General features: G+C 47.5%; 1 protein-coding gene across 1 annotated transcript in view; it reads right to left on the bottom strand.

Annotated features, from left to right (window-relative positions):
* The window catches only part of XPR1 (xenotropic and polytropic retrovirus receptor 1), a 75,629-nt gene that overhangs the window by 25,703 nt on the left and 36,680 nt on the right, over positions 1 to 13,246 (bottom strand). Inside the window, exon 3 of the mRNA XM_422258.8 lies at positions 2,052 to 2,153. Within this exon, the coding sequence (XP_422258.3) occupies positions 2,052 to 2,153 (102 nt within the window). The remainder of the gene's footprint in view (positions 1 to 2,051; positions 2,154 to 13,246) is intronic.

A 13,246-nucleotide genomic window follows, 5' to 3' on the forward strand; every position in this document is an offset into this window, starting at 1 on the left:
TTAATGGCAGGTTTCCTTCCTGCAGAGGCAGAATAATAGCCTGGGGAATTAAGACTGCGTCTGATGGAAGCCAACAGTCTCTGAGCACACATCATAAGGCAGTGCTCAGAGCAGAGCCTTCAGGACAGGAAAAGGAGGAGATGAGGAAATGAAACAGATCAGCAGAAGGATTAGCTTTCCTGCAAGCAGGCAATATTTATTGTCATAAAGACAAGTGTCTAACAAGCCATATAGTGAGCTCATAATAAATAGCAAGTACAGGTCATGGTGCAAGCCACCACCTGCCTGCAGTTATAACAGGGCCCAATGTGGCATGCTGCTGACATGGACAAGACAAAGAACATTCCTTCACTGTCTCCTCTCCGTAGCTTCAAGTTAATAACACTAATAAGGGGTTTCCATCCTATTCCAGTCACACTGCTCTCTTGCAAATAAAAGACTTATTTAAATCTTTTCACAAGAGATTTTCCAATTGCACGTATTTGCTCCTATAACTTTTTGAAATGACAGCAAATTGAAAAAGCCCTACCCTGTATTATTAATGTCATTCTATACGATGAGGGAAGGGGTGTGTGGATGTGGGTGCATATGTGCTAGCAGGTCTTCATTAGGGAAAATTACCACATGCACTGTGCATACAAATTGCTGGGCTCCATGGAAGGAGTTCTCTCTTGTAGCACACAGGATCTCTCCTACTAGAGCAGCTGAAACGGCTCAGAAAGTAAGTCAAGTCTCTGAGCATTATAACAATGGTATTTTCTGATATAACAGTCGGGTAAAACTAAACTGAGAACTGCTCTGAGTTTAGGTAGGGGCATACGAAGTGCATATAGAAAAAAGCCTACAGGCTCAAGCGTGCAACCCAGCTGACCCAACAGTGTTTAGCTACAAACCTCCTCTTTCTTCATCCTTCCTTGTACCCACCATGGTTCCATCAAAACAGCTCCACAGAGCCAGGATAGCTGGCACAGCCAGCCCAAGGGAGGTTTGCTTCCCTACATGGAAGCTGAAGAGAGGCAAGCAGCAGCTTACACTTAGTGCATCTATTATGCTTTTAGCTATCCTTGTGTTCACCGCCCAGACTCTGCCAGCAATAAAACAACTAGCAGTAAAGTCATACTAGATGGTTGTTAAAATGCTTTGCACGATTCAACTTTGTTATCTGATCAAAATAAAAAGAGAAGGCTACCATGAAGTGCTGCAAAAGCCTGTTTAATGCACGATGCCAATAAACCAAGAACACATTGAGAGAAAGTATGGCAGCAGTCAGTACCTCACTGTACCCATATTTAAACTCTTTTCCAGTGGAAAACCCATTTCAAGCATTACCAAAAGCAGCAGAAAACCAGCTGAGATGTAATGGTGGGTGGAACTAGAGCACACCAATACAAAGCCTTTTGTAGCAACATTACAGGGTACATTTCCAATTATTCCATTCTGAAGTTTATTTTCCAAGGGTGGGAGAGCAAACTTTCTCAGGGAAAACAAACAATAGCACTTTGAAATTTACACCATTATATTTTTAGCCAAATTTACTAACCAGGATTGTGTACACAGCCAGTGACAAACTGCTTCTGGCTGATCTACCCCAGAACACAGCAAAAGCTAGAATGAGGTGCTTTAAAAACCTGTTGGAAGCATCAGTGTGGACAAGCTGCCATGCACGTGCAAGACCACCATAGCTGTTTCTGCAAAAGCTCTGAAAACACCAACTGGGGAGCTCTGCAGTTGCCTAAACACACGCAGGAGGCTGGATGAGGAAATGCGCCCTATATGTAAGCTGCCACTTAAATTTAAGAGCATCTTCAAAGTTCAGTAGGATGCTATTACAAAGAAATGAAAGTGCCTGCCCTTCATTCTCTTCCATTCAAAAACCATGGTTTGGTTCCACGTCTGTGATTAAACCAGAGCAGTCTCCCATATAAACCTGCCCTGTAATTACCTGATGGTAGACCTTCCACGGACACTGTGGCTATTCTGAAAGCCTGGGAGCTTCGGACTCTTTTTATGTTGCAGCATTTTCCACAAATACACACAAATAAGCACCTTACCTGAATAGAAAATGTTGATTTTGGCAAGTTCTTTCTCACAGGTTTGGAAGAACTTCTCTTCAAACGTGGCAAAACACCTTTTTACCGTGTCTTCATCTGTGTCTGTAAAACGAAACGGGGAAAAAAAAGTTGAAACAGAAGAATATAGGAACATATTTCTAAATGGTAGCTGTGGAAATATTTCTTGAGAGGAAAAAAAATATCACTTTGTCACATGGAGAAAGAGCAATCGAGTCCAACAGGAACGCATAACTGACTGTAAAAGGAATTGCTCCAAGACCAAGGGGGAAAATCCCACAGAAGCAGTGCTGCCCATCAACCCAAGTTCCCACCATCATTCCACACCCTCCACGTATTCCTGCACATCTCACGTGCTTCATTCCCACTTCCCAGCTTGTGTGACTGCATCTGCAGGGCCACCATGGGTGAAGACGGCTCCCTACCGTCTCACCAACACTAAAACATCACCCACGCTACAGTCAGGCACCGGTGGAAGGATAAACCATGCTCCATCCCCATGTGCCTGCCCAAGGCCTTCTTGGTGGACTTGCTGGCTTCAGCCACCATTCCCCACCTTCTCATCACTACCTATTTCTCCCTTTATTGATAGTTTAGAACAGTCTTTCAGCAAACCCTTCCAAACACTTCAGCCCTGTTCCTTTTGCTGACGCTATTTCTCTGCACAGCAGCCATCCTCCACACATGGCTTGGACATTTGCAATTCCAAGACAACACTGTTCTGGGAGCCCACAAAAGCCACGCCAAGCCCTTGCTCTCTCCTGGAGCTCTATTATCAGGACAGTGATGGGCAGTGCTGAACAACACACCTCTGAGCCAGACTTTCAGACTTCAGCAAGAGCCAGGCTATAATAAAACAGCCACTTCAAGACCTTGCTTAAACCTCTCGTGGTTGTATAATCAGGAACCGAGGACAGAACAGCTTCCTCAGCTCAGCCTCCAAGCTTTCACATACAAACACAGCACCAGAGGATGGGAAACAGCTCTGCTTTGGGGCTGGTCATTCCTAAGGGCAGAGTCACAGCGGTTGCCACACCATACCCTGCAGCCCTAGTGGTGAAGCCAATCCAGACTTGCCCTAATCCCTGACCCCACAGGTGTGGGTGGATGGAGCAAGAGAAATCAGTGTGTGGTACTTAATAGGAAGATTTTAGGCCAGCAGTTGCCTGAAGGTTTTCAAGTAACTGTAATCAGAGAGTATCAAACCAGAGCTGACTTAAGGAAGGGCCACGTATTTAACGGGAAGCTCAACGTGATGCAGTGCTAAGCCAACACAGTGCCAAAGAAATACCTTATTTTCTACTTCACCAATCATTTCAGGAGACAATGAATGCACGGAGCTGTTTGAATACATCCAAAGTTAAGAGGAAAAAGGGTTCTAAGGCACTAATGAGCCACTACTGAAAGACCTTCCAAAAACCCTGAGATGGGGAATTCAGGGCTCTGTTTGGACCTCAAAACACTGCTGACTCAGAGAAAAGCAAGGCTGTGTATAAACCATTCAATATCCTTACCCAAACACCTTCTTGTAAAAGACATTTTGCAGACCACAGTGGATGCCAACTTTAAAAAAATAAATAAATAAAAATCGAGATTTTCTGTGCAGAAAAGGTTTCCCTTTGGTAATGTTCCCACTGCAGTTCAGCAATTGAGCTGCAATAATAGACAAGTGCTGCCAAGGCTATTGCCTTTATTTGTTCTTCCCCCCAAGGCTAGGACAGGACAACATTTTCTGCCATGAGAAAAATCACAGTGCCAGAAATTGGCCTTGGATTCAGGAGCTCCATGACAACAGAAGCTGTTGTTAAAAGGCATCGAGCGACCACTGCCAAGAAGGACCATTGGTAACCTCTCTTTTGTTCTATTTCTATAGCCCTAATAGTCTTTCACCCTAAAACCCGTGCTGCTGCCATGAGTAAGGCTGCCAAGAGAGCCCAATCGATACGGCTGTTTCCTGCCATCACCTTCCTGCTGCAGAGGACAAGGCAGTAAGCCCAAAAGCCTTTTGCCCTTCCTTGCAAAACCACACGGCAAGCTGGAGCAATTGGGATATGTTCCCATCTCCATGCTTTCTGGCCTGCACAGAGCTCACCTAGAATAGAGCCTGAAGTTGAAAAACTGACATGCAAGTGTGTTCCAGCACTGCCCCACTCACTCATTTCTCAGCACATGGGAACTATGCATCCAAATTCTTGTGTTCTGCAGCTGCAGCATAGAAGCAAGTGATCAGCATACCAGGCTGCTTGCTTACTCACTTCCATGGGCTACTGGGCTGTCTGGATATGTTAAATGTTTGTTGTGCCCTGCTGTTGGCCTTTCGCTACCAACAAGCCCTGTGCCTTGGGCTCGGATAGGGTCACAACAACACGTGACCAGGCTCTGGAAAACCAGCAGGCTTCCAGCTTAAAATAAATTCTAAAACAATGGTTCATTAATGAATCATAGAACGGCTTGGGTTGGAAGGGACCCCAAGGATCACCAAGTTCCAACCCCTCTGCCACAGGCAGGGCCACCGACCTGCAGATCTGGTATCAGACCAGGCTGCCCAGGGCCCCATCCAACCTGGCCTTGAACACCCCCAGGGATGGGGCATCCACAGCTCTCTGGTTGAAGAAATGCATCTGCCTCCAACCCCCACCAGCTCTTCCCCTCTGATCAGCCATCATTTTCTAACGTCTTTGACAGTCCCACGGCCCCAAGACCAAAGTTCCACAACCTCCTGCACAGTACAACAGAGAGCTTTACAGCTAAAACTCGAGCTGCATAGCTCATAAACGCAGGAACAAAGATTACCTCTACATCCCTAATGAGTCATCCTTGTGTTTACTGGGGGATTTTTCCATGGCCAAGATACTTCCATGCGCTCTCTGTGCAGAAAGCCACGCTCCTGTCAGCTGCACATGCTATCACTCATCCAGCTTCTAAGAAATTAATTACTCACCACGCATTTTCATGCCCAATCTTGTGGCAAATAAGAACACTTTCAAGTGCTCAGAGCATAGATATAGAACCTTTCTTTCTTGCTATGGGAAGAGAGAGGAAGCAGACGCTACTGCACTCATTTTGCACGGAAGGAACGTTTGCTTTCATGTTTCACCTTCACTTCTGAGTGAGTGTACATTTGTGTGTAACGGTGCATCTCTCTTGGAATACTCCATCAACAAAAATGCAGCCTTGAAACAAAATAGTATAAAAGCAGCATGCAAGAAGCTTCATACGCTAGGTAACATTAAGAAAAAACCCACCAAAAATAAGAAAACGTACAGTAGGCTGTATCTACTTTTCTAAACGATTCCAGATATGCTGGTCAGCTCCCCACCTAATGACTGCCTCAGGCCAAATTAGATTTGGTTATTAAGTTACTTCTCTAACTCCAGAAATAAAAAACGAACAGTCAGGTAGCAAATGAGGTTGTGCTGTCAGCACAGGCAGTGTTTGCAGGCAGGCAGGGGAGGAGGAAGGAAGAGCTGCTGCAAACCACCAACATGATTTGTCTCAGGCTTTGGTTTACCATGCATTGGTTCTACCATTAACCCAGAGTAAATGAAATCCACTTCGGAATACCTTTGGAAATGACAGTTTTCAGGTGGGTAAAAACCCTGTTCCCTTACTTTTAGGTTGCATCACTGGAAGTTGTATTCTTGTAGATGGTTTATTTAGCAGGGAAGCAAAAGCAACCTGCACAAGGTGCCCTCCAGCTAGGTAAAAAACCAAGTGCCTATGACTCTATAAGCACAGAATCCAAAGCAGTGGTACTATCCGGGTAAGAAAATCGGGTGTAGAAAAGGCTGGCAGTTAGTCCTGAATATCACTGGGTTGTTTGACTTCTGCACAGTGCCTTTTCGGCTCCAGAAGTCTGTCCCCATTGCTGCCTGTGCCTACAAGTGACCATGATGCTCCAGTGCTACTATGGGTCTTACAGGACCTAGGCAAGGGGGTACCTCACGTGTGAAGGACAGTGAGGCAGTAGCAGAAAAAAATAAGAGAAATAACAAGCAATATTCCACAATCTGTCTTAAAAATAGAGTTAATGCAATAGGGCAGATCTAAACACCAAGAGACATCACAGAGGGACAGGACTTGCAATACCTGCCTTCCCTGGTTAAGAACAGCCTTTGAATTCTTTTTCTTTGCAAGAAGAGAAGTACAGATTTATTAAATGCTTTAGAAAAGCTTCCTGTAAAGCTAAACCAGAAATACGCCGCACACTTAAGAGTGAAGAGGAGCCAAGAAGGACCATGGTTCCAGATGAAGTTTCACACCGACCATCACACGTTCAAGGGCCAAAGAACAGAGAGCAGTGGGGTTGAGAAGCTTGCTCCATGCATACCAGGACCTGCCCAGGCACACAGAGCAGGTGTTCCCAGTTGAAGCAAGCAGCCAGCGATGCCAGCGGAGATACCAAAGGTTGGTGGAAGGACCAGGATGGCAGCAGGCATGTCCCTGGCTAAACAACGTGCCTACACATTCCTCCAGCTGCCAACCTGCTGCCTGGAGACCTGGCTTTCCTCTAAATGAAGCAGCCCTGCAGCAACGATGGTTGCACAAAACCCATCTCGCAGTTCACACATCTGTGGTTAAGTAACGCAGAGACTCGTGTTTTATCCAGCTACAAGAGCTGAAGAATGCCTTCCTTCTGGAAACTCATATGGGTGGGTGTAAAGGATGCTTCCCCAAGTTCCCAGCTTGGTCCTTCAGCAAAGCAAACACGAAAGACAAGCAGCAATAAAGATACGCAGCAGCACGGAACACCAAGACTAGAACTGACGACTTAAAAATCAGGTGTTCCAAGTTCCAATTGAAGTCTTCCCCTACATTCACATGTTCCTTCAGCCTGGAAGAACCCAATGATTTCAGCAAGCCCTCTGCTAGTCTGTGCTACAGCTCCCAGCTTTCTAGCCACGAGATGTTTAAGATGCACCTGCTCTGAAAACGGGTGGGGAAGAGTGCTGCAATCCTATAGATATGAGCTCAAATCAATGATGGGAGTAATTACCACAGGGACTGGCAATGCAGCACCAGGGGGAAATTAAAGGAAACTCAAACACTCCGGTGCTGAAAGTAGCAGTGATCCCTCACCCTATAAGCCATAAATATGACTTCCCTGCCCCACCTCGTGAAGGAAGGTCACGCTTCATGGCATGGCAGGAGAACCGAGAGGAAGCTTTCCCATCTTTTTCAATGGGAATTTGTATCTATCGAGAAAGACATCAATCTCGCCAATAATTTAATCAAGCAAAAAAAGGTTGTTTGTCAGAGATAAAGCCCCATAATAAAATGACTGTTTATGCTTCTTTTATCGAGCCTCCCGTTTTAATAGTCCTCCTCCCAGACTTTTAGCAAGCAGTAGCAATTACCTTCTCATTACAGACAGTTGACTGCAGCCTGGCTGCAACTCAGCTGCTGAGAGGACAATGGGGAGGCCCACATGGCTGCCTGGAGCTGAGCTCAGGTGCCCACACCTCGAACAGCTCAGTCATTCAAACTCGCATTGCTTCTAAGCATGTAGCTGCAGTTGCTGGAGAAAAATGGTGCAATTAGGAGCATTTGAGCTCCTTAAAAACCTCAGGAGGAACAGGGTGACGCTGTCAGCAAGGCGGGACAGAATAGGATGGGACAGGATGGGGAAGGAGAAGCCCAGCACACCACATCCCAGGGAGGCAGAACAGGGAACAGGCAGAAATGCAATGGGGCTAATGGATCGAGAGCCACGGGGCATAAATGGAGCGGATACCAGGCCTCCCCCCATCACCCCAGGAAGCCATTGGCATCCTTGTAACGATTACAGAACAAACAAGGCTAGGAAAGTTAAGGAAAGAAAGAACGTTGCTAAAAAGTGGCAGTGAGGAACAGGTGAACAAGGGAGCACCAACATTAATAAGGAAAACAGGGCTGCTTTTACATCTCTCCTCAGGCACACAGGAGCACGTTTGCTGGGGATATGAAAGCCAGGGGGAGGGCAATGAGAAAGGGAAGATTAACAGAGCTGTGTCGGGGGAAAGACTTCAATTAATATTGAGAGCAACCAGAAAGAGAAAACTAACGATGCAGAACAAGCGACAGCTCCCCATACAGGGAAGCGGCCACGCAGCACAAAGACAAGCCTGCTATAAACACGCCGGTGATGGCTTCATCCCCCCCCAGGGAGCAAACTATTCCAATTCATTTTTCTTTCTTTTTTCTTTTTTTCTTCTTTTTTTTTTTTTAAACCAGCTATTAAGAGCAAACAGTCACTGAGAAGATAATAAGCTAGCAATTATCAGGCGAAGAAAAATGCGTTTCCACGGTATCTTGGAGAAGTGGCACAGGGCTGGAGAGCGGCTCTGTGTTCGGCTGTACCAGGGGACCTTTACGCACAGCACTTCTGACAGATGCTGCTGACCCCCACAGAGCCCAGCCCTGCCCCAGCCACATGTACAGTCCCAGCCAAGCCCACCCTGCTGCTCATTGGGACCCCACTCCAGCCCAGCAAGCAGAAGCCCTGCGGTGCACGCAAGTCCGGGGCAGTTTCAGTTCAGGATTCAATAGCCTTATTTGCTTGCCCATACCCTCGCTCAGCCCCAGTCCCCAGGCAGGAGCTACAGGAAGCACATCTCTGCCCAGAGCAGGCTGGAATCCTTTAAAAAAGGGCTTTCTTTACACCCCAAATGAGAAGAATGAGTTAGAGGCATGTGATTCCCCCCGACGCTGTCCCAGGAGCAACACGCAGCAGTGCTGGCACTTTGTAAATAACGCAGCCAAAGGAAGCATTCGGTGGTTTCTATTGCTTACAGAACAAAACCTGGCGAGACACGAATACACAAAGTGCAGCACTAACTGCCAGCACCACTGGGCTTTGCTTCCAGAAACAAACTGCAAGCGAGCATGCAGAGCAGGGGAAACAAAGGGCCAAGCTTCCTAACCACCTCTTGCTTGCATCTCCAAGAGCACTGCAATGCCTTGCAAGCAGCGCTGCTGTACCCCTGCTCAGGAGCATGGCAAAAGCCTGAGTTACACTGCAGTGCACGTGGGCAGAATGATGTTTCCAATGACTCTGAAGGGAAAGCTCCCCAAAGCAGCCAGCTTCGCCGTCAGGCTGTGCTACCAGGCAGAGGCCAGCAGGGCTGCAGGGTCAGAATAAGCTGCCCAGCTTTACTGTGCACATCCCACACAAAAACTGGCAGTAAATCACATCACTGTGGTGCTGTCCTATGTCAATAGTTGCACTGGTTTTTGAACACAGAGATGGAGTTACAGGACGCATCTCATGCACGAGGGACCAGTCGCCCTCACCAGTTACATTTCTCAACCTTACCTTACGTGCAGGTGCTCTCTCTGTCAAGGGTGAATGAGAGGAAGCATGCTTTGCACTGAGAAACCCACAAGCCTTTCAGAGCTTGGCTTTGCCAAGCGGCAGCCAACAAGGTACTGCAGTGAGCAGAGCCTGTCCTACTTCTCATGAAAGCAGGACCCCAAAATGTGATTCTCACCCCACAAGCTGTGCTTGAGCCCTGCAGGCAGCTGCTAGGACGGCACAAATGAGCAGATGAGCAGCTGGAACACAGAGCTCACTGCTGGGGAGCAGGAGGCTGCCACTGCCCCATGCCACAAACCCACCCGAGGGTGAAAAGCAGGAGCTAAATTCGGAGAGGATTTTGGTGAAAGGCAACACTTCAAGGTGTTTGCAGGGAAACCAATCTGTTCCTTGAAAATAAAAGGAAACTGGGTATTACAAGGTTATTCTGCACCGCTTAAATCTGTCAGCAATGCATCACCACGGAGTTGTTGCCGTCCCGATTTTAAAATCCTGCAAGGATTTTAATGTAACCTTTAGGCAAACTAATCCATTACCTTAACTACAAATAGAGCGGGGATGGCCTTCAAGATGACAGCATTTTCTTCTCACCCAAGTTAAGCAATGTTTTTTTGGCAAGCATTTAGGAGGAGGGAACCGGCTCCTGGGCAGCAGGACAGGGGAAGGTGGGGAGAGCATAAAACATCACTGCTGTGTCACACTGAAGGGCAGAAGAACCGTTTTGCCTCATTCACACCACTAGACACCAGTCGGCTCCAAAAGGTCCCGGGGCTTTATTTCAACCCCCCCAAGAAACACGGAGGCTGCCCCAGTTCATTCACTCAATTGATTCGCCAACTGTTCTGAAACATGAATAAATATGTAAGCAGCTACTCTCCTCTAATTAGTGACATTCAGTGAGTCTAACCCGAGAGCCTGGACCTCCAGCCCCTGCTTTTTAGCTCTCAGTGCCTCCCCCCTGGGAACTGAATAGCAATCAGGTATGTAATGCAAGGAGGGTTGCTTCTGGCTTCCTATTTAAGGCAGAATATAGGGGGTGGGGCAAGGAGACAGGGCTGAAAAAACAATTAAATCCTTAAAGGCGGGCAAATGGTCTACACATGCTTTGAAGGATTAAGGAAGAAAAAAAAAAAGACTAGAAATTAGGGAGAAGGAATAAAGGAAAACTAAAAATGATGGCAATTGCGGAAAGCACGGAACAGATGATGCATTTCCTATGTGATAGCTTAAACAAGTCCCAGGGCACACCTCCCAAGTCCATCAAACAGCACATTTACATAAAATCATTAATTCATTACAGGCCTGAAAGAAAAGAGGGATGGGGCAGGAGGGACAGGATGCAATGAACGAAGCAAAACTGCACGCTGGGGATGCAGGGTGAAGCTCTGTTTCTGTGCACACCGAGCTTCCTGAAGGCGAGAGGTACAGAACTAACTCCAAAGCAACATCTCAGCCTGGAAAACCTTAGAGAGTCTGCCAAGACTAAAGCACAGCACACATACGATAGCCGTCCTGCTTGCAACACAAGCTGCTGATGCTGCACTTGTTCCTGCGCTGACGAGAGCGCTTTGCTCCTGGTTCAGCTTACAGCACCCCGAATTAGCAACGTGGCCACTGCTGCTGGCTGAGCACGGGGCTGCCAGCTCTGCAGGGAGCTCCGGCTTCGTGCCCTGAAATGACAGTAGCTCCTCACCAAAAGTAAGCCAAAACATCACAGCCCCCCCCCCCCCCCTCCAACTCATTTGTAACATACCAATTGATTTGGGGTTTCTTTGGTGCTTTATCATTCCACTCCCTCCCCCCCCCCCCCACCCCCCAAGAACTGCAATTTGGGAGCTATCAATCTGCCTTCAGAGACGGTGCTATCGGGGTAATCCCACAGCACAGCATAATTGGGCTTCCAGACGGCTGCACTATTTTTAAAGCAGAACATGGAAGTATTTTCCCTCCGTTTGCCAAACAAGCCCATGAAATATGCCACATGGCAGGTAGCATGCAGATGACAAAACAGTCAAAATGCAGCAGAAATACAAGATGGGGTTGTCAAAAAGGATGCCAGCAAGTCTGCGTCAAAAAAATATACTGATATCTGCTGCGACAAAAGCTTTGGCGTATTGTTGCTCTCCAATGATGATAACCTCCACCGTTGTACTCCTGAATTCAGCTTAATAAGTGGAACTGCAATTAAGAGCAAAGGAATATCCAGGGCCTTGGATGCACGCTTATCAAGTGCCTGTTGATGTGTCTGTTGGCAGCACGAGCTACACCGGGCTGTGTGGAGGGACAGGAGGACAGCCAGGCACAAATCACAGCTACGTGCCGGCAGCCTGGCTGCCAGAAGGCACTGGTCACTAAGTCAGCCTTCCATTTTAGGAAGGAGCTTGGAAAGACCAATCTAAATGGCACTGGACCTGTAGCTGTGAGCCCAAGCCCTGGCTCCAGCCAGCAGCCGCATCCAGGCGCGCTCAGCTCCCTGCTAGCTGGGATGCTCTCCCTGCTGCTACCTACACGAGAAGGGCAGAAAGGCTGCAGATAAGACCTGAGCAACATGTTGTACGTCAGCCTGGTACTGCTGTACTCCAGGCTAAGAGAAACAACTAATAGGCATACAAACACCTCCAGATACTCATCTTCAGCACTTACTGCAGTGCCGGGGAACGAGACAGAGCTCTCTATTTGTGCAGTAAGGTGGGGAAGGAGGAAGAAGATCTCTCCCAGGGGATGGAGAGAAGTTGTGGTGTTGCATCTTAAGACAAACTTATAGCAACCTGTTCAGAGAAATTAGTTTCTAAAGAGCCAAACAGTCTCACACGCCAACAGTAAGAACTAAGGTTCCTTCAAACCCTCCCTCTTCCCCCCCCCACCCCCCCCCCCTTTCCTTTTTTTACATATGCAAAACCACGAACAAATTTGCCATCTGCACTCTCACAACTGCTCCTCGCATTCACGCAGCCTGGCAGAAAGATGTTATCGGCGAGCTGCTGTCCTCTTTGGCAGCTTTCAGAAGCAAAATGCCACATCAGTCTGGTGACATCTTTGACCCATGACAACACCGCAGGTGCTAGGAAGGAAATTCCTGGATGAAATCGATAAGGTGCCATAAAACCCTGTCAGCTCTGCTATAGCTGCACAGAAGGGCTGCAGCAGCAAGACAAAGGCAGCAGAGATTTCAGCCCTAGGGTGTGGGGAGGGATGGAAAAGGCTGTGCTCTTAGCGCTGCGTGTGGAACAGGGGCTTCAGAAGCATAAGCCCAGGCTGCTTACTGCACAGGGAGAGGGCAAAGCGAGTCCTTCTTCTTACCTCCCAAATTCCTGCAGCTGGGAAACGGACAAAGAGATTCTTTCAAGAGGAAAAAAAAAAAGGCACTATGCTCTGCTATGATCTTTAAAGCATCATTTTGAGGTTCCCTTGCTTTTCTCACCTGCTCACCACACAGCTGTTGCGCATCCTTCTGCTGATGATGGCCGACTCCTTTTTAAACCCAGACACACACATAGTGAATGTCCAAGACCTTCCAGTAATGCACACTCCCCAGCCACCTATGGTGGGAATATTACACTAGTGTTTCTACCCATGCAGTATTCTCAGTGCTACTCTGCTTGCAGAGGTGCCCCAAGCAACAGCAAACCAGCACTGACACAGCCACATCCCCGTGCACCTTGCAGCATTGCTCTGACCTCTTTTCACTTTGGCAAGACCCCTCAGGCTTATTCCAAAATGCTCTTTGAAGGCTGCAGGCGTGTTCCCCCAGCAGCACGATGCACGCGTGCTCCCTATTGTCTCTGCTCCCACTTGTTTGAAATTCCTGCAGGATCCTGACATACTTCAGAGGTACTTTAATAATAGCCTAATAATCATCGCAGACAATAAGTGACATTGTATG

This window comes from Gallus gallus, chromosome 8, assembly GCF_016699485.2.
Source record: "Gallus gallus isolate bGalGal1 chromosome 8, bGalGal1.mat.broiler.GRCg7b, whole genome shotgun sequence".
Taxonomy (NCBI): Eukaryota; Metazoa; Chordata; class Aves; order Galliformes; family Phasianidae; genus Gallus; species Gallus gallus.